General features: G+C 40.2%; 2 protein-coding genes across 4 annotated transcripts in view; one reads left to right on the plus strand and one right to left on the minus strand.

The window, feature by feature from the left end:
• LOC146580576 (prostaglandin D2 receptor 2-like) overlaps positions 1–20,723 on the minus strand; it is a 30,489-nt gene extending 9,766 nt beyond the window's left edge. Inside the window, exon 1 of one of the 2 annotated variants that reach the window (XM_085267343.1) lies at positions 20,680–20,723. The gene's annotated coding sequence lies outside the window, so the exon portion shown is untranslated. Of the gene's footprint in view, positions 1–6,860; positions 6,999–20,679 lie in introns of those variants that run through there. The other variant, XM_085267342.1, reaches the window with a different exon arrangement.
• Positions 18,757–20,510, plus strand: LOC146580577 (protein amalgam-like). Of its 2 annotated transcripts, none has more exons than XM_085269630.1 (5): positions 18,757–18,804; positions 18,916–19,614; positions 19,708–19,824; positions 19,902–19,945; positions 20,073–20,510. In XM_085269630.1, exons 1-5 carry the CDS (start codon positions 18,762–18,764, stop codon positions 20,196–20,198), a joined length of 1,029 nt encoding a protein of 342 aa, XP_085125756.1. In that variant the 5' UTR covers positions 18,757–18,761; the 3' UTR covers positions 20,199–20,510. The 2 variants fall into 2 exon arrangements, with proteins under 2 accessions (XP_085125756.1, XP_085125757.1); XM_085269631.1 differs by having other exon boundaries at positions 19,905–19,945.
• Positions 20,724–22,326: the final 1,603 nt, after the last annotated feature.

The raw sequence follows: 22,326 nt of genomic DNA on the forward strand, positions 1-22,326 counted from the left end.
AGAGGTGCTCTATTAGACTGAGATCTGGTGACTCAATTTGAGTACAGTCACTGTCATGTTCAAGAAACCAGTTTGAGACGATTCAAACTTTTTGGCCTGGTGCATTATTGTAGCCATCAGAAGATGGTACACTGTAGTCATGAAGGAACGGACATGAGCAACAACAGTACTCAGGTAGACCGTGGTGTTTAAACGGTGCTCAGTTGGTACTAAGGGACACAGAACGTGCCACGCAAATATCCCCCACGCCGTTACACCACGATCCGCTTGAGTTTCAATACAAGGCAGGATGGATCCATGCTTTCATGTCATTTATCACAAATTCTCACCCTACCAACCAAATGTTTCAGCAGAACATGAGACTCATCAGACCGAGTGACATTTTTTGTCCAGTTTTGATGAGCCCGTGTTAATCGTAGACTCAGATCTTGGGGATGAAAACATTGGAGAAAATGAGAGCATTTCAGCCAGTTCTGGTAAACATCCTGTTTGGTTAACACCGAGTCTCATGCATGCTGTTAAATTTGGATCGTTTCTCTCACCCATATATTGTGTTTTGTCCTCAGTGCCTTCTCTCTGTCTCTCTCTCTAGCTCTGGACTTGAACATCTCACTTGTGCAACCAACCTCTCGTTATTACTGTGTGCTGTTTTTCTTACTGCTCACCTTCTGCTCTCTCCTTAACCAGACGAGGCCTTTGACAGAAGGGAGTTCGTTTGCCCCACTGTCACCAAGTACAAAGTACCTCAAAGTGTGAATCCAGCCCTCCTCTATAAGTGCACTGGGTCTACACTGACACCTGCTGGCCAATGATAATGTCGTCCCTCCAAGAAAGCCCCTTAAAGTTGCTCAATTTTATCAAACCTATGCATGATAACTGATCGGGAACATAATACAAATTTCCTAATTACAGACTTTATCACAGGGAGTTTTCTCAATTACAAAGCAAACATGTTTTTAATATGGTGACGAATGAAGTGCTGAGTTATAACTTCTGCTTTTTGTCTTTCTATATTTGGTGGGTGATAAGGAGAGAGCACAGGGCATGGTCTACGTTTCTTGACGTGAAAATTATACAGTGACAAGACAGAAAAAAAATAGTTGACTGCACGTCGCTGACAAGTCATTTACAACTACGATTGTTTTCCCTCACTCTGCAGTGAAGTGTGAATCTCTAGAGCTGTTGTTGTACTTTCCTCTGCATGCTTGCTTCAGCAAATAACATCTTAGCAAACCTTTTCTGAGGTTAGTCATTTGTCACACAAGTTTCTCTGGAGCTTGTTCAAAAGACAAAATAAATAGATTTGAATTCATTTAAGACTTTACAGCTTCATCTCTGTATTCAAATGATTGGTATGCTTCCTGTTTGCGAGAGACTATAATTTAGAGGTGTTGAGTAAACATAGCAGTTATTAGGTTACTGTGGGAAACGATGACAGCTACAAGCACACACTCACTGCATTTTAAACAGTAACAGGGTGTGGGGTTGCAGTCTTCTCCAGAACCACTTATCCAAAGAACATGAGTGAATGATTGAAGCCTTCTGTGATGATCAGGCTGGGTTAAGGATTAATTATTAGAAAGAGGCTTTTAAATTCATCAGTGTCCTCACAAAGATAGCCAAACTACTCTATGTGTGTGTTTGTGCAATCCTCCCCACCCGGGGAGTGGACCGGGCATAGTCACCCACAGATGTGACTTTAGACAAAATACCATAGCTGCTCATGCAACAAACAACCTGAGACTGCATTTATTGAGGTCTTCTGCAATACACCAAATCTGAATCAGATAAGAGTTTACAACTGATCAGACAGACAGATTCTTCACACCACTTACATGGACTGATTGACAGTCTGACTCGCCTGGTTTCATGTGATCTTTCCAGCTAAGCAGTGTCAGATCTGGTTAGTACTTAGATGAGACACCAGCTGAGGGAACCAGTAAGCCTAGCTTATAGCCATACCACCCTGACCACACCCGACTGAGCAACACATTTACTGAAGTAGTTCTGAACAGCGCTAAATCTTAAAATATAAAATACTAGCATATGACATCAACCAAGATTCATCTGTCAAATCATAAAACACCCAAGAAAGCTCTCTGATCAGAGAAAACTGCTTTGTTTACTATGTTTGCATTATCTGTCAGTATAACACACTTGATGACCTGACATTTACCCAAAATAGCACATCTGCGCTTATCTCCACATACATTTACATGTACATATCTAATGCCCCAATGCAAATGCATGCTCACCTTCCTCTTTTTGAAAGCAGACTGCTTCCTCTTGTCTGATCTGTGCAACCAAGGAAAAAGACCAGTGGAATCCCCCCCAAAGCTCCAGACCTGCTCTGACCTCTTTTTGTTCAGGATCTGTGCTCTGACAGCAACAGTTTTACTACTGCTGTGTGTGGGTGTAATATCAGTCTGTTACATTGCTCCCTTATTGTCACTCACTTTAATAAATACAGTTTTCTTTAAAATAGGTAATCTGAGTCAGTCATCAACATAAATAAAATATGCAATAATAATTAATAATCCTTTTTCGTTCTTTAAAACAGCAGCTTCCAACCTTTTTTTTTTCTGGGGGTTGGGGACCGCTGCTTTAAAACACTAAAAATTAGATGACTTACATCTCAGGGGGACTTAGAAATGAAAACAAATATAATGCTGATATTCCACATCTGTAAAATGCAAATAAAATGCATTTAGGAATGTTTGAAACGTTGTGCACTTTCTCTCAACCTCTAACTAATCTTGAGAGTTAGATATTTTTTGCTTTGAATCACTGTTTCACTTTGTGAACCACTTAAAAGTTTGAGAACCAGAATACAAACAAAGTGACTCATCAAGAAATCTTAGATCATGTGTGTGGGGGGGGGAAACATCAGCAGTGAGGATAATACAGTTCTTTGCTGCCCTCTTCAGGTCAAATGCAGAGCAGTCATCAAAGGAAGAAGAAGCATCAAATGCATCACACGGGGATGCAAAGTCAAAGCACACAAACGTCACTGCAGTGGGCTTTGTGTGCTTCTATAGCTGTGAAAAACCATCTACACCATAAAGACAGCAACGCAGTTCAAGCAGAAGCAGGTGTTTGATGGAGAAGCTGATAAAAGTGCAGTTTGGATTCAGGATGTGTGAATTAAGTATGTACACAACGCATATGGATATATGCATGTACTTTTATTTCTCATTAAGAAAAAGGTCAGCTCAGAGTTTTTGACTTCCTTCTGTGGATGAGCACTGACACCCACACCTCTGTTACGTCTACACCTTTTCTGCTGAGGTTGTAACTTCTCTCTGTGGCTCCTTTGTTCAAACTGCACTCGTGCTGGAAGAGGTTGAACAGTGAAGTGAGAGTAAAGGATGCTCAGGTTTTACGTGCTCCTGGTTCCTCTCTTTAGAGCCTGTAAGTCCTTCACACTCACTTTTTATTCATTTATGCTGTAAATGAGTTGCAATTGCCTTAAATCTCTCTATCTTGTGTTTGTGGAGTCTCTAACTAATCTTGATTTGTGTTCCAGATGGTGCGCTCCTCTACGCTAACCTTGGAGATAATGTGACTTTTCATTGCTCCTTTGCCTCCAGGGCCAAATATCTCTCCTGGTACAAGCAAGTCATAGGAGAGTCACCTCGAGTCATATCCTCTTTCTACAAACATTTACTCAACTCCAACAGCTTCCACCCCGGGTTTAAAAACAATCAACGCATTTCAGTTGATAGTGGAGAAGATTTCTATCGTCTGAACATTTTTAATGTTCAGGATTCTGACTCGGCCATGTACTACTGTGGACAGACCAGCATCTCAGTCACTAAATTTGACGACGGAACGTTTTTGGTCCTGAGAGGTAATGTGGAAAGTTTTTAAGATTTGGGAATATTAACAATATAAAAACAAATCTGCTTTTTTTTCTTGCACTTCCTATTTTAACATGTGTTTTAACACTTTTTCAGAGCCCAGTCACAGGACTTTCCTAAAGCAGCCAGAATCAAACTCTGTGCAACAAGGAGACTCGGTGACACTGAACCGCACGCTGCTCAAAGGATCCAGTGCCGAAGAAGACAACGTTTACTGGTTCAAAAAGGATACAGTAGATTCTCACTTGGGAATCATGTACAGCCACACAAATAGCAGCAGCCAGTGTGCGAAGAGGTCTGAGTCCAGGTGCTCTGCACAGAGATGCGTTTACAGCTTCACAAAGAAGAACGTGAGCCGGTCTGATGTCGGGACGTACTACTGTGCTGTGGCTTCATGCAGCGAGGTGCTTGTTGGGAAAGGCACGAGGCTGGATGTCGTAGGTGAGGAATATATGTGTTAAAACTGAAACCTATTATAGTTTCTTTCACCCTCTTATTTTCCTCTTTTGCTTACTCTACGTTGCTTTCTATGTCTTTGCAGTGAAACAGGACAAAGCTGTCCCCGTCTTGGTTAAGACTGTGGTTGCAGCTCTGGTTGTCTCAGTTATTTTCAATGTAATCTTCTGTGGTACCCTCTGCAAAATAGTCCAGAGAAAAAAGTGTCCTTCTAAAGGTAACTATTGCCTATCATAAAAGCACTCTGATGACTATAAAACATGTCAGCAGTTAAATTTCTCTTTCCTTTCTATTTCTTTCATAAGGGTCACTTCAACAGCCTAATACTTCAGAATACACTGCGAACTGTGAGGTTAGTAAATGAGAAAAAGCACAGTACAGTAAGTCTTGAAACACCTCTGATTTCTTACATTTTCACATTACATTTTCAAAGCAGCTAGACTTTGTGGTCATTTGTTAAATGGTCTTGAGCAATAGTTCTTCAGGCTTTCTCAAGAGTTTTTCTTTGGACTTGAATGGCTTTTTCAGTCATTTTCAGTCCAGTGCCTGATCACTGTGGGGAATAATTATCAAGGGATGAACCAGTGCTGTATCAACACATAACACGCAACTTAACAATGAACAGTGCTGGGAAGGTCTCTTTTAAAATGTATTCCACTACAGAATACAGAATACATGCCCCAAAATGTATTTTGTAACGTATTCCGTTACGTTACTCAATGAGAGTAACGTATTCTGAATACTTTGGATTACTTAATATATTATCATGCTTTTTACAACTACATGAATGTCCTATTGTTGTGTGATTTATTACTATTACTGAAGAATACTCGCCATACCAATAACAACTAGATTTTGAAATCTTAATGTAAACTGAGTAACAGTAGGCAGTAGCGGTTTTTGATACGGGCGACATGGGCGGTTGCCTGGGGCGGCATCATAGTGGGGGGCAACATCATGGGCATCGGCAAAACAACCCCAAAAAAACAAAACAAATAAAAAAAAATTACTCGTATTCATGCTGCCCCGACGTCATGCCAGCGCATATTGGGAATGGTACAGGCACCGATCGGTTTTCTACCGCCCATTTGCTGGGAGTAAGGGCGCCCTCCGTTTGCGAGGTGCGCCTGCTGCTTGCTCCACAGGGAGGAGAGGGCGGGGCGGCGGGGGATTCTCTGGCTGGTTGGAGCAGCATCTAATAACCAATAACCAAATTAAAACAAAATAAAAACAAACCAACAAACACGAAAACACCAGACATCCTGATGCAGACTTATTTGCATCGATGTTTTTTCGAAATTCTATACACGTAAAGTGAGTGCGAGAGCCCTCGGGGCGCCTGCTTGCTGCTGAAGTCAAAGTAAACTTTATTGTCATCTCTGCTACATACAGTCCAGTAATTAGAGAGACGAGACGACGAGGCTCCAGTTACAGCAGTGCAAGTAAACAAACAATAAACTAGGGGTAAAGGGATCAATAACAATTTATAATTTACAGTTTGATGATTTAAAGTCTCACACACAACCTGTGGAAAGGGGAGGGGGGCCGGCTGCTTCCAAATAGAGCACATTTCATTCATAATGATGTAATTCCAAGACCATTATGTATTCATTATTTGAATCCTGGGTTGTGTGAAATCCCATAAATACACCTTAGACAAAGCAAATCTGTGAACTAAGGTGTAGGCCTGTTAGGTTATGTTGTGGTGATCCTCGAGTTGGGGGATGGGTGTTCATACTGGAGTGCAAAATTAAAACCAATGGAAGATGGACAAGAAAAGTTCAAAGCCATCAGGTGCTCAGTTTAGGAAAAAGAGAAAAGAAGAGGAGGAGAAACGAGCAAAGGATACAGGTAAGCAGATGTGTCATTGGATAATGGCAGGTCATCCTGAAACAATCAGAGTCAGAATACTTTATAAATCCTTAAGGAAATAATGTGGGTTACAGTTGCTCCAAAACGAAATGGTAAAAACGGTAACAGTAACAGACTAAACTCCAAACAATACATTATGTTACATATTTTAATATTAATTAGTCATTGTCAATTGTTGATTTCTCCTGTTCTCATTGTATGACGAATTATGATGGCTGTTTGGTAGCCGTTTGCATACTATGCATACTCTCTCTCTCTTCATATGTGTGTGTGTATATTTCTCTGGTGAAGTTCGGTATGGTTTTATGGTTTTATGTGTGTGTGTGTGGGGAGGGGCGCCAGAGGGAGTGTTCGCCTAGGGCGCCAAACAGGCTAGGACCGCCACTGACAGTAGGGTGGGTATTAGATGAGGCTGAACTTTTTGCAGCGATCCCGGATAGAAACTATTCCGCGCGTATATAAAACAGGTCTGCGGCTCCGAACCGTAGTAAAGGGACCTCTAGCTAATATGTCGGGTTTCGTGTCGGGCTCGTAACCGAAAACTAGCTTTACTTTGTTGTCTGGGTCAAGTTTGAGACAGAGAGTGGTGTTGAAAGGCTGCACCAACGGAATTTGTTGTTTCGGAGGAAAACACAAACACAGTGTACAGTCGAGTCTTAATAGCTTACTTACAACTGGGCTCGTCAGGCACTCTTTTTGGCTGCAGTGGTTATCATTATATTTACACACTTCCATCTCACTTTTCTGGTTGGTGACAGCTCGTAGTTTTCCTTTTTCTCACTCCCTCGCTCACAGACACATAACGGGTATAGCAGTCCATTCTCCCAGCAGCACGGACTACACTGCCCATGAGGCTACACTGTTTAGGGCTGTGCCTGTAACACTATACCTATTGCCTTCATATTAAATCATTTTTTTAATAATATTTTTTAAAAATATTTATTCACGTCATTATGCGAGAGTTGACATGGGCCGCGAGACTGAGACACAAGCATTAGAGCCACTTAATGCGTGTTTTGTTTTGGTTTCCACCGACGTGGAATTACCAAAAATAGAGAGAGCATAGCCTAACATATGAAACAGGAAAAGACCTCCGTATAATCTATTTATTTCAACAAAGTAACTGCATTCTGAATACCACCTTTTTAAACGGTAACTGTAACGGAATAGTTACTCATATCTTGTATTTCCGTTACTCCCCAAAACTGACAATGAACTAATATTAAATTGTATCTTTAGGCACAGCACATAATTTCTTCCTATTTCTTTAGCTGAAGCTTCCAAATATGCCAAAGATAGCACAGCGTGACAGAAATAAAATAGCAACTTTGCACCAACAAGACAAAAGGATCTGTGAGCCAAATACTTGGTATATCTCAATACAGCGTGTCTATAAATATTTGCATGCATGAGTAGGAAATGAGAATCGTGTTCTTAAGAAATAAGAAAATCACCAGCAAAGACCTGACACAGCTCCTGAGAGATGCATCCGGTCTTTCAGTTAATCCATCAGATGAGAAAAACCTGAAGTATACCACTGGCAGCAGGTTTTATGGAGTGAAAAATCAAAATGAGAAAATGTCAGTTCACATCATCGTTAGTATGTATGGAGGAGGTCAGGATAGAAACATGACAGTGAATGTCTACAGCCATCTATCAACCACAGAGGAGATTCTGTCATGGTTTGGGGCTGCATTTAGCCAATGATGTTGCGCATTTTGTCAAAATTGATTGAATAAAGAGGTAGATTGAGATTTTAATCCATTTCATTTTTAATAATAATGATCCCAAACATGCTGCTAGTCCAGTAAAAGCCTATATGTATAGAAAAAGAAACAGTAGAACACTATCAGTCATGAACTGGCCCCAGAGCCCCGATCATCCTGACAGAGAACAGAATAAAAACCAGCCAACGTTCAAAGAAGAGCTTTGTGTTCTTCAGTTCTGGAGAACTATTCCTGAAGACTACTAAATAAATTACAAAAAAAGATTAAGAGTTAAGGCTGTGTTGAACAGGGTTAGAGTGTCCATACAAAAATGTTCAAACTTGTTGGAACTGTGCAAAGCCTGCCGTTGTCTTTTAAACTGTATTTCCACACATTTCACATTTTCCTAGTAAAATATAAAAAATGAGGGGTGGATGAAGACTTTTGCATTGCACTGTATATGGACAAATTCTATCATATGGCTTTTGTATTTCCCACAGAATGAAGACTGTGCTGTTGTGCAGTATGCAACTGTGAATTTCAAGAAAAAGATTGAGACAAGTAGGAGACAAAGAAAGGACACAGTCAACGACCCAATCTACTCTGCAATTAGAACGTCTCACGTGGAGTGATTTTGTTCAGTCAAGTCAAAATTATGGCCACTGTCTCTCCTACATCTGTGATGTTGGTTAATATTAACTTCTCAAAGAAGGTTGTTCGATTAGTTTTGGTTGTTTATTTAAAAAAAAAAGAGGATTAGGCTCCAAGTGGAATAAATTTCAAGATGTACTGATGGATGGAGGGTTGGGTGGGTGGATTGCAAAAATGTTTCCAATGCAATGCACCTAAATGAGTTATTTGATCAACAGTGCAACAGTGCAGACATTAGGGGCAGGACTGTTTGTGGCTGAGTGACCTAAATTCACTTTTTCATAACACAGTGGAAAAAAAACCCCAAAACAAAACCGCCCAGTTTCACCACACAATGCCACTGCTGCCCAAAGTGGTGAACGAGTAGCCAACTCAGTGTTCCTGGCCTATTTTAAAGAGGAAAAAAGTTATTACAGGAAACACATTTTGATGTACACTCTTTCATGTCTTTGGAACAAAACTACTTTCAGACAGTATTCATTTGTGCACACTGAGTGAAATCACAGTGGAATCTAGCTTAACTCAACTCTTAACTCTACTGAAACTCAGCATATACGTTAAAATTTATGAGCCTACATTTGGTGACCCAACTAAATTTCACTTCTTAAACTTTTCCTGTGGGTTTGAGTTGTTTGTGAGCATTTAAGCTGTGCATTAATTTTTTACCAGAGGTTGGACAAGTAAAAAAAAAAGTTTGAAATAACTCAAAACATGTTTTGTATTTTAGATTCTTTAAAATAGCCACCCCTTGCTTTGATTACTGCTTTGCACACTTGTCATTCTCTCTATGAGCTTCATGAGGTCGTCACCTGAAATGTTTTTCCAACAGTCTTGAAGGAGTTCCCAGAGATGCTGAGCACTTGTTGGCTATTTTGCCTTCATTCTCACATCTCATCCCAAACCATCTCAACTGGGTTTAGGTCATGTGACTGTGGAGACCAGGCCATCTGACGCAGCACTGACTCTCCTTCTTGGTCAAATAGCCCTCACACAGCCTGGAGGTATGTTTGGGATCACTGTCATGTTGAAAAATAAATGATCGTCCAGCTAAACACAAACTAGATGAAATGTCATATCGCTGCAGGATGCTGTGGTAGCCATGCTGCTTCAGTGTGCCTTCAGTGAAAAAAGGGAAAAAAAGAAAAAAGAAAAACCATTAAATGAGAAGGTGTGTCCAAACTTTTGACTTGTAGTGTATATATGAACTTTATTTTTCTAAACTAAGAGAAACAGTCTTGATGTTGAAACAAACCTTACTAGATTCCAGGGTCTAGAGATTTTGTTTGAGGGTTTTGTGGTGCTTGTCTTGTGTCTTTGTTTTTATTCTAAATTTATCTGTTCTTTTACTTTGTGAGGCTTTGCTCCACATTGCATATGTGTGTCAGGGAAATATTAAGTTTAACTTTCCGTTATTGTTCAGCTAAGGGAGCAGAGTTAATGGCAGGCAAGCAAAAAGAGAAAAAGTGCTTTATATTGGAAGGTAAAGACCCTAAATTAATACAGAGACAACCCCAACGATCAGACAACTCCCTATAAACAAGCACTTTGGCAGCAGTAGGAAGGAAAAACTCCCTTTTAACAGGAAGAAACCTCCAGCAGAACCAGGCTAAAAGAGTGGCAGACATCTGTCACGTTGGGGTGTGGAGAGGAAGACAGGAGATATTCATAGTGTGGAAGAAAACCAGATATTAATAATAGCTAAGTAAAAGTTGGTAAGTCAGTTATCTACTGGCTGAATCCCCATATTTATTGTACTTGTGAATTACCCCTATTAGAAAAATGTGACAAATGTCCTCCAAATGCAGGGATGTAAAACTCATTTTACATCGTGGGCCACATACAGCCCATTTTTGACATTAAGCAACCCAAACAGTAAAACTACATGTTAAATGTGTGCTTTCTATGTGTTTGTTTTTTAATAAAAAAAAAAAAATCTGTCTTTTAATTGTTTCTGTTTTAGTTAATTACTTGGTATGCAGTATGAAAAGAGATGGGAATCGAGAACCGGTTCTTGTAGAGAACTGGTTCCCAGTAGTCCAATTCCCCAGAATCCTTAGTCTGCCTGCATATCGATCCTGCTTCTTGGTTCTTACACTCTCAGATAATTTTACACAGTAACATGAAAGCAACTTATCGAGTAGCATAAAGAACATCTTTCTCCTGCGTGTAATTAAGTAATGTAATGCATTACTTTTTAAGTTTTGAGTAATGACCTCAGCAATGATCAAAACAAAGAGCGGAAATGCCTCCAGCATCCACAAACATTCGACCACTGAATGTAATGTTACTGATATGGATAAAGCTGTTAAATTAGTAAAAATGTTTTGACATTTTAAATCTGTGTACGCCTTCACATTTTCTGAAGCTATCCAGTGGCACAGATTGGTGTCTTTACTAGGCTGATTCCTGCCCCCGGGCCTTATGTTTGACACCCCTGCCTAAACGCAACACATGCAGGCCTTTATACAGTGACTGTTAGAAAAACAGAAAAAATACACACTCGCTGAATATGATCTCTGGGCGAGAATCACGTACGGATGTGGGTTTCCGTCATGTGCCACAGGAAACAGCTATTTTTATGTGAATCCTGTATGTAGTTGCTGGCAGTCACTGGGACCTCATTTTCTAAAGCACAGAGATCCAAATTTACAGTCTGCCAGTGACCTCATGATTGCCAGGAAGTATATGGTGCTGCACTTTAACCTACCTATGGTCACAAGCAGAAACAGTTGCTCTTAGTGTGCACAGTAGACGCTGACTTGGTTGCAAACACTTGCCAACTAGTTTCTTAATCAGTAGAGAAAGAGTGAAAAGTGTGCCACAAACTGAAAACTGAGAATGTTCACCTTCAAATCAAAAGGTTTGCCTTTCTACTGAAACCAACATGGTTCATAGGGTGAAACTTTCACTTTAAAGGTGAACATTCTACTTGTCTGGTTTCAGCTTGGTGGTAAGCTAGTGAGTCCTTTCAGACGTGTTGGTGTCTTACATAAAACCTCTGCCGACCGTTGCTGAAGCCTTAAGACTTTATTTTAAATCCTTTCTTGGGTTTGTTTTTCTCTTTCTCAGCTAGTCTGTCTGAGAGATTTGCGTTTAGGCCCCAACCCTTCTTCTCATGACAACAGGGACTCAGTTCCTGCATAGTGTGGAAAGAATTTTTAGACTTTCTTGGCTGGCAACAAGACTTCAGCCAGCGTTACCACAAACATTGGTGTCCAACAGGGTTGCCTCCTCAGCCCCAACCTCTGTACCCTGTTCACCCACGACTGTGTCGCCTCCAACAAAGATAACATCATACTGAAGTTTGCGGATGACACTGCAGTGATCGGGCGCATCACGGGACGGGACAAGGTGGCCTACAAGAGAGAGGTGGCCGGTCTGGGGTCATGGTGTGAGGACAACAACCTTAACCTCCACACTGATAAGACAAAGGAGATGATAGTGGACACGAGGAAGAAGAGGAGGCCTCACCAGCCGCTGTTTATCCGGGAGCGTGAAGTGGAAAGGGTGAGCAGCTTTTGATATCTGGGAATCCACATCAGGGGGGACCTCACCTGGACACTGAACACCACTCACTAGCTTACCACCAAGCTGAAACCAGACAAGTGAATTTCACCTTCAAAGTGAAAGTGTCACCCTATGAACCATGTTGGTTTCAGTAGAAAGGCAAACCTTTTGATTTGAAGGTGAACATCGGCTGTATTTCCTTAGCAGGCTGAGGCAATTTGGTATGTCGGCCAAGATCCTCTGCAGCTTCTACAGCTGCACTGTGGAGAGCACATTGACCAGCTGCATCACTTCATGATACAGCAGCACTACTGCTATGGACCGCAAACGCCTGCAGGGAGTGATAACAACTGTGGAGAAGATTATCAGGACTCCGCTGCCCTCTCTGCAGAGCAGAGGAGAGCTGCCTCCATCCTCAAAGAACCCACACACCCCCAACATAGGTTACACCTTCATAGACCAAGGTTCAGAAGTGTGAAATCTAGAACATCCCGACTCAACAACTCCTTCGTCCCCACTGCTATCAGACTCTACATCGGCATCTGCATACCACACTTGTCTTCACTTACCTATTTGTACTTTTTTAATTATTATTTTTAATTTTTTTATCCTTATTTTATCTATTTTTAAAATTTTTTTTAAATCTTTTTTATTTTTTCTTGTTCTTTTAACCCTTACCTAACTTTGCATTTGTGAATCTAAATCTATATATATGCTAAGATCAAAGCACAGCAATGCATAATAAAACATTAAAATTGTTAAACCATTAAAACTATATAAACTTTTTTTGCACAAAATGGTTAATTTATTAGTCCTTTATTTATCCAGGTAAAAATCTCACTGAGATTAAAAATCTCATTTCCAAGAGAGACCTGGCATCATGGCAACAAAAGTCACATAATAAATGTTAAAACAATGGATGGAAGTACAGATCAGTTTAAAGTTTACATATCAGATAGAAACTAATATGTAAACTGGGTGGACCCTGCAATTTAATATCAGTTACGCTTTAGACCAGCAGAGGGCAGTAGCCCACCATTATTATGCTTTGGTAAACTTGTGAAAAGATCAACATTTTGCTCAAGCGATCACACAACGCTTAGATGTGGCCGTGACCACTAGATAGCTAAGTGGTGAGATATATGTTATTTCAGGTAAGCTCACCACAAAGGCAAGATACTTGTCTCCACATATCAAAGATGTTAGTGAGACGTGTCTTGTTCAAAACACAAAGCAATCCACCCACACAGTGAGGTGTTTAGATGTGTTGTTGTGGTTGACTGACATAAAAAGCTACTCGCTGCCCCCTTTGTTCAACCCCCCGAAACCCCACGATCATGACAACGTTTGATGTCTTAAAACAAACACTTTTCTTCTTTATTGTGTAAGAAAGGTAGCAAAGAAGCAGTGGAGCAATCTGCTGGAGCACAGTGCTACTTTTTTTCTGAAATTATGGAATTTCATAAGTGAGTAAGTCAGGAAGTTATGCTTTTAACCTGGTACCATGATGAAATGTGACTGTCATGACTTCATTTGACATCATGTTATTTATCCAGAAAGAACAAACAAACAGAGGGTCGTAAGGAGTGGATGTTTGTTCAACTTTGGTCTTGTTTCCTATTGAGACGGATGTGTTTTTCAGCCGGCTGAGTAATAAGAAATGCAAAAACACATCTCGCTACTGAGTTCCCACTGTGGTCAACCTATCTAACAGCGAGTTTAAGCCCAGCGGTTTTTTCACCAGTCCCCCCACACAAACAACCCACCGCTCCTCCGTCCTGACAGGATGTCTATGTGGTTGTTTTTTTATGCTGTTTGTTTGTTCCAGTTGCTTCACAGTAACAGTTGTGACCTGTCACTTCTCCTTCTCACGTATGCTTTGACACTTATGTCTATTAATAAGTTCAAAACCTCCCCACAGTCAAGTCACAAAGAAAAAACAGTAGTGAAGTGATGCAGAGCTGAACCTGTTTGAATATATAGAGGAAGGAGGAGGAGCAATATGATAAGGTTTGTAGGGGCCTGGCTCTACTTTCTGTTCTCTGTTACCATGTTTTTTTTATAATTATTTTAATTTATTTTGCAAAAAACATTTCATTTGGTTTTAAGTTGCTACTATATTCCTGTTTTTGATCCATTTTCATAAACTAATTTAAGCAAAGTGCTTCAAGTGTGGGCCACTAAATGAGATATTTGCCCAGCACTGCAGGCACGCATATGTACTGTGATAATGGAAATGCCCCCGAGTGACCTGAATTTACTTCTTGAAGCACAGTGGAAAAACATACATACTCCTCCCCATTGTGGTGTTCACAGTGTTTTTGACCTATTTGGAATATGGATTCAGTCTACATTCATAGTTTTTGATGGTTTTAAAACATTTTGGTAAATGATGAGTTAATATTGTTTTAGGAAACCACGATAGCTTCTAGCTTTCTCTGGGTCTACTGAAACTCGGCAAGTACTGCAAATATATGAACAAAAAACTACAAAATAAGTTTGCTGACCAAGCCTCATGTACCTACGGTGCTTTCCCCTATATTCTGTTGTGTCATTTCTACTTTTTAAAATCTGGTTTGACTGATGATGCTATATGATTTTTATATTCAAATGACCATCAGAATTCAACGCTTTAAAAAAATACCAAATTGTTTCACAATAACTACCAAGTGGCAAGACATGCTTATACGAGGATTTCAACACAGCCAAAGTTTAAAGTCACGAAACAATCCATTACTGTTGTGTTTTTCTACTCTTCTATCTGTGTACAGCAAGTGAGAGTGACTGTGAGAGATTATTCTTTATATGGTCATCTCAGCCACACATCTCTGGCTGCAAGCGCAGAAGCACCACCTACATGCTGCTCAACAGGCTGCCAATCAGAAGAGTTTGTTTAAAGGGCGGGTACCCTTAAAGCGGGAGGAGCTAAAACAGCTTGTTTCTACCAGAGGATGAACTGAGGGTGGTCTCACCAAGGCTCAGTATTCAATAATTTTAAAGTATATTCACACAAAGCTACTTTAACACAGTCCCAATAAAAAATTGGAGCTTTTAAACTGCACATGTTCATCTATTTACATGCACCCTTTAAAACTGAAGGCAAAGAATAAGCATAATTACATCAGCTACACTTTGGTTTTTATGATTTGAACACGGAAGAGCCAAATACACAAAACATCCGCTCATTTCTTTTTTCTTACTGCATTGGCCGTCTAAACCTATAGCTTCAAAGAGCAACTTCTTAATATCTCTGTTTTAACCCTGCTCACTCTAAGTGAAAGGAATTGGAAAATACATAATAACATGTTTGCAGTTTATTTAAATAAAGTATGCTGCTTTGGATTTTTTGTGAACTGACTGGAAAAATAAAGACTTCATGGCCAGATGACCCAAGTGGAAAAATGTCATCTGGCCATGCTTTTTGGAGAAGTTCAACATGAGAACAGAAGACAATAAAATGACAACTGAGAGAAAGAAAAAGTCTTGTCCACCAAGCCAAAATTACCTAAACACCTTTTCTCTTCATTACCAGTGGTCCTTAAGTTGTCGCTTTTAACCTGCAACACGACTTCCTCTCAACTGTTCGTAAAAGAACGACAACAAAATGTTTCCATTGTAGCTCTGGCTTGTCAAAGAAGCCGTGAGCATTGCACAGCTTACTGTCACTTTGCACTACTCAGGAAGTGTGGGTTAAAGTGAGAAGACTGTTGGTCAGTAAAGCAGCATCTGTTCTGAGTCAACAGTCGTAGAAGTTTCACCGCAGCTTTCTTAAAACAGTACCTGACCACAAAGATCAAAAAGACTTATATGATTCACACGCAGTAGTCTACTTCTGCCTGGTGAAGTTCTAATGCAACTAAATGTGACAAGTGCGAAGCTGAAAGGAGCCAATGAAAATGCTACGTTAGCTAAAAGTATGAAAATGGATAAAAATACCTGACAACAGTCAAGATTGTTCCCTTTTCACCACCAAAAACATGTAAGTGCATGTAAGTGTGCATTGGAATCTTTTACCAGGGGCTCTAATCTGGCACCCTGAGTCATTTTTGTCAGAGTGAACCTTCAATGTACTCTTGCCAGTTACTGGTGAAATGTCTGGACTTCACAGTCATGTGCATTTACGTTGACATCCAAAACATTTGTGGGAATGGACCAGAATATTTTGTCACCTTTTGAAAGTACATTGCCACTCATTACAAAACTGAAACAACCCAGAAAAAAGAAGAGAACAATGGTGTGTGTGTGTGTGTGGGCGGGTGGGTGAGTGGATGGATGGGTGGAGGGTTGAATAATGCACATTTCCTGCAATTTTCTATGAATTTCTAGTTCATTTTATTGCAGTGGCATGAAGTGAAATCAACATCTGTCAGCAAAAAAAAGAAAAAGAAAAGAAAAACACAGCAGCATCTGTCTCTCCTCCAGTTGTCACTGCCCTGTCCACCCACAGAGTGCGATCTTTGACCAAACATATGTGCACAGAACCTGTGAAACTACAGGAAATAAACAAGCGTTGCAAAAGCAATGTTACGTTAAACCTCGCTGTGTAATCAAACCAACCATCAGGTTGAGGTAGGGACTCAGCCCACTTAAGTTCTTCCACACCAAACTTCCCACAAAGTTGGGAGCATGAAATTGTCCAAAGTGTCTTGGTATGCTGAACCACCATGAGTTTCTTTCACTGGAACTAAGGGGCCAAGCCCAACTCCTGAAATACAACCCACACCATAATCCCCTTTCCACCAAGCTTTACACTTAGCACAGTACAGTTGGACAAGCGCTGTTCTCCTGGCAACCACCAAACCCAAACTCGCCCATTGGATTGCCAGACAGACAAGCATGAGAACACGGCTTCAGTGCTCTAGAGTCCAGTGCTGCATCGGACACTTTGAGTTTTGCTTTGTAATGTAAGTCTTGGATGAAGCTTGACCATGAAAACCCATTCCATGAAGCTCTCTATGCACAGTTCTTGAGCTAATCTGAAGGCCACGTGGAGCTTGGAGGTCTGTAGTGATTGACTCTACAGAGAGTTGGTGACATTTGCGCACTCTGCGCCTACTCAACTCTGTGGTTTTATGTGACCTAACACTTCATTTATGAGTTGCTGTCATTCCCAACCAGTCCTGCTTTTTTAAAACACTTTACTGTAGCAAAGACATTTCATGACTGGTCTTGTTGCCGATATTCTATCACTGTACCATGCTGGAAATCTGAGAACGACCAGTTCTTTCATAAATGATTGTAGAAACATTTTGCATGTATAGGTTCTCGATTTTATACACCTGTAGCCATGGAAGTGATTGGAACACCTGAATTTAATGTTCTGAGTGGGTGAGGGAATACTTTCATCAATATAATGTAGGAATACCTTTCTTTGTGTGGGCAGACAAGTCCAAGTCAAATCCAAGTGTTATGAAACAGGCATGTGGCTGACTAAGATCAGACCCAGATGTAGGTCTCAGCAGGCAGAATTAAACTCAAAGCTCAGCTTTATTAGCTGGCAACTGGCAGAAAACAAACAGGAAAAGAAAAACTGATAGAGCAGGGTAGGTACTAGCTGACAAGATGTAAACAAACATGTAGAGATGACAAACTTCAAGAGGACACAAAAGGACGAAACACAAAGAGATGACTACAGGAACAGGAAGAGATTAACACAGGAACCAAGATTAAATATTTATGAACTTGACAGAAAGAACAGGGAAAACCAGACAACCACAAAGACAGGGCACAGAGAGGCCAGACAGACACGGGGTCACAACTGGTGAGCTAAAAACAGTAACAAACATGGAGACAACACTGACTCACACAGGAGACGCTGATTACAAGTCACAGAGATGAAACTAGCACAAACTGGACACAAAAGGGAACTAACATAATGAGACAAGAAACCAAGAACTATAAATAAGAATATAACAAGAACTACGATGTAGCTGAAAAGTCCAGAACAAACTCAAAATGCTGAGTTGGAGACCCAGGAGCAACCTAAAAGTCATTTTTAATCACTTTTCAATTTGAAATACTTTCAGACAGCCTCAGATGGTTCCCAGGGGAACTGCAGTTTTTGTCACTTCCAAGTTAGCTTCATTTTTCAGGTTGTCCACAAATTATCGCCAAACACTCCAACCATTGTCAATCCGGAAAACATCTGTACACCAATTTCTTCACAGATGACCATATAAATCTGAGATTTTTAAAATGTCTACAAGTACAGGAACAAATGTGAATTCCGCCCTTATGCTCATTAACTGGATCACAGCATAGACAATTTTGCCATTAACCATAACATGTCAGTATTCGCTTTAGATGGTTTAAACTTCTTGACCTGATTTCTGCGTTACTTTCTGTCTCCCCCCACTAACACTCCCTCTTAACCCACGTAACTGTTTAAACACACCTCCCCATACAAATTCATGCAACTATGAAAAATTGTGTTGTGACTTAAAAATACATCTATAGATCAGATATTAAAAAACACCCTAGATGTGTTGCAGAACAAATACAAACACAGCAACAATGATGTCACCAAAAAAGACTTGACCCCAATCACACCTCCAGTCACCTGATCAGTCTGATCTTTTGGAAAGAAACAAACTGTAGTTCTGAATTGAAAACCAACCATTGAGCTTAGCCAATCACGATCAGTCTTCGTCTCCTATAAGAGTTGGGTGCGTCCGTAAAGGCACACGATACATACTGCAGAGCTTCAGAGATGATGCCTCTTTGTGTTTTTCTTGCAATTCTCTATAAAATCTGTGAGTATTTTGCATTTTTTTCACAGTTTCTTTTTTCAAGGATGTAAATTCTAAAGAGACTGATGAGATGTTAAAGATATAATTAAAACAATTGTATGCACTTCTGTCCAGGTCAGGTGCTAGCTGCTCACAAGACCTCAAGTGTAATTCAGGAGAGTGGAATCAAGATTGCTAAAGTCGGGGAGAATGTAACAATAACATGCGTTTGTCAAGATGATGCTGTAACTTTCCTTTCTTGGTACCAGCAAAGCCTGGGTGGCAAACCTAACATCATATCAACTCGGATGAAGCACAGCCCAGAAGCTGATATCTATGCACAGTATAAAGACAGGTTTAAAGTCCTTGTAGAAGGTAAAAAAGAATATCTCAAAATCACAAACCTCAGCCTGTCAGATTCAGGGACGTATTACTGTGGGGTTTTAGTCTTTAACGCTATTGAATTTGGACAAGGAGTTTTCCTTCATGTCAAATCACCAGCGACCAGCATTGGATCTGCAATAGACCAGCCAACGTTGAAGCCGCTTCGCTTGGGGGACTCTTTGAACTTGACCTGTACAGTGGAAGCTGAACCATGTGCAGGAGAGCTGAACCTTTACTGGTTCAGGCATGGAGCTTCTCAGTCTACAGTCATGTATCCCAGCGAGGGACACGTGTGTGCAGACATCTCACAGGAAACACCTCACAGGAGAAATTGCACTTTAAATCTTGCAATAAAGTCAGTGAGCTCTGCTGATGCTGGGATCTACTACTGTGCTTTGGCCTCCTGTGGAGAGATTATTTTTGGAAATGGAACAAAGGTTGAGATTGCAGGTAGGTGATACTGCAGGAGGGTGACTTCATACTACTGTTTCAAGCAATCTGTGAAACACCGACTGTGTAACATCTGTTTTGTGTGTGTGTTAGGTTCCCCTGTCTTAGTTTATCTCCTGAGCGCGGCATTAGGAGGTTCCTTTATTGTGCTCTTTGTCTTGGCTTTCATCATGTACAAGCTTAGGAAAAACCTGTGCTCTGTCTGCAAAGGTGAGGTCTCTGCCATCTCTAATGATAATAATCCTCTAACTATGTGACTAGCATGCTTATTTACTTTCTTTGATTAGCAGGAGCTGTTCCTCATCAAACCTGTACAGTCTCAGATGCAGTGGTAGGTGAAAAAGCCTATATAATCTGCTCACATGTTTTTAATAGAAGCAGATGCTATATTTATATTAGATATGATATGTTTCCAGTTATATTTTAACACAATCCCCCCATTTGTCCGTCACTAACAGAGCCAAGATGCAGACAGCCTCCACTATGCAGCTCTGAGTCTGAAGAGGAGCAGTAAACAACATCGTCAAGAAGAAAACTTGGATAATATTTGTGTGTACTCTAGAGTAAAGAGCAGAAAAGTGTGAATGGATGCAAAGATACACACTGCCAAATGTAAAATCATGTAAAATAAAATATATTTTGTATGTACCAGCTGGATGACTAATGACTTTTGTGAGCTCAGCAAAATCACATAGCTCAGCATTGTTATACATAGACTATCAAACTGAACCCAAATGTAGTGTAGAGAAGCATATAACCCCCCCACGATCTATTAATACCTTCGTAAATGCAGGTCACAGCTACAGTAAGTTCTCACTGTTTACCTTTCACTTCTGTGGTCAAGGTGATGTGAGCGACAGAGTATAAGTTTCCACTGGTGGAAACACAAGTCCTACGAGAGCTTAAACACAGGAAGACCCGGCTGTTGCCCCCTGGCCACATAACCTCTCATGTTTGCAAGCCCACTCTCACAAGACCTGCTGTGTACGTGAAAAACTAAAAGCAATCGGCAATAAACTACGATTATGAAAAAAAGATTGAAGGAGATGGATTTCTTTTACATACCTTCAGCTTCAACTGTGTGAATGCATTTCTTGCTGCACAGGAAGCTGCTCCTTTGTAAAAACAGCAGTCATCCATAACTGCTGAACAGTTTCAGTTCCCTAAAAGTACAGAAGCTTGACCCAAAGCTTCACTTTTTAGGAAAGTCATTATAGTTTAAAGTTATCTGCTGCTTAGTTGTTTTTGTAAAATACATAAAATATTAAAAAATAAAACCCAGAGCCAGAGTTGTGGCCCTGCATTATTTGCAATGAACTGAGCATCCATTCATTAAAACAAAACAAAAACATGTTTTATGTTTCTAACATTTCAAACTAAATGGTGGGTAACAGTAGCATCTCGACCCAGTACAACAGTTTGCTCTCAGACTGCAGGCTTACTTTTTCAAATCAGTTCAGTTTTATTTATATAGTGCCAAATCACAACAACAGCCACATCAAGGCCCTTTATTGTAAGGTCTAAGCTTCTGCAATAATACAGACAAAACCCCAACGACAACCACCTTTGAACAAGCACTTAGTTGTTGCTAAGTGCTCAAACTTCCTTTTAATGAGAAGAAACCCGCAATAGAACCAGGCTCAGGGACAGCTAGTGATCTGCCGTGACCACTTGGGGCTGTTGGGACAGGCCTCTCATCTGTGGAACCAGCTCCCACTTTGGATTCAGGAGAGGGACAACCTCTCTACTTTAGGTTCTCAAGGTTAGGCTTAAAATGTTCCTTTTTGATAAAGTATATAGCTGGAACATGTAACCCTGAACTCTCCTTTAGTTACTCTAAAGTAGGCCTCGTCTGCTGGGGGCTTCCATTCATGCACCGAGCAACCTCCTTGTTACTGTGACAAGAATCCTCACAAATAGTATTTCCACATAAAGCAGCAACTTTCAATAGTTTAGAAAAAGAACAAAATAATGCAATTCTTCCATGGCCACTTCAAAAGTGAAGTCATTTCCATAGTCTCCTAATTTGAAATACCTAACTTCTGTCAGAGATATTATAGGTAATTGTTACCATAATTACAAATGATCTGTTTTTAAATGAGTAAGATGTTTGAATGTCATTTAGGCTCACTCACGCGGTAGATTGATAGGTGTGCTAGCCAATACCCGCTAATAGCTGTCTGCTAGGCCTCAGTTTTGTGAGCAAAGTGATGCTATTTTGTCTTATTTGTGTTACTAATTACAACGTTTCTTTGTTCTACTGGTTTATGCTAATTTATGAACCAAGCATGGTAATATAGTTTAGCCATATACAATCAGTTGTGATCACTTAAAAAACATCCATATTTTCAAACTGCTAACACTGAAAATATATAGTATACAGACTTGGAGGCAATGTGCCATAACATAATATGTTACTATGTCAAAAATGACACTTTTTGTTAACACAGTAATAGAATGTGATATATTATAATGCAGATTACTCTACTAAATTCAGAAATAGGAAGTTACAATAAGAATGATATGATTAGGTTTTTCAATTATCTGCACAATCAATAGATAGTAAGGGGGGAAAAAACATCAAACGTGTATTTTTCATCCTGCGTTTATGTGCAGGGAGACAGAAAAAGGTGGTCCAGTCTAACGTTTGAGGAGTGGTGATATTGATATTACTTTTATCTTTACTGCACAAAAGGACACGAGTTTCTACGT

This window comes from Mchenga conophoros, linkage group LG3, assembly GCF_057382185.1.
Source record: "Mchenga conophoros isolate Kocher_MC1m ecotype Shallow Benthic linkage group LG3, M_conophoros_male_GT1.1, whole genome shotgun sequence".
Classification (NCBI taxonomy): Eukaryota; Metazoa; Chordata; class Actinopteri; order Cichliformes; family Cichlidae; genus Mchenga; species Mchenga conophoros.

Bases quoted from the DNA above. Each gene is read 5' to 3' on its own strand.
- LOC146580577 (XM_085269630.1), top strand. From the start codon at position 18,762: ATGATGCCTCTTTGTGTTTTTCTTGCAATTCTCTATAAAATCT. The intron at 19,615-19,707 runs GTAGGTGATACT...TGTGTGTGTTAG, and splicing joins AACAAAGGTTGAGATTGCAG to GTTCCCCTGTCTTAGTTTAT. The intron at 19,825-19,901 runs GTGAGGTCTCTG...TTCTTTGATTAG, and splicing joins CCTGTGCTCTGTCTGCAAAG to CAGGAGCTGTTCCTCATCAA.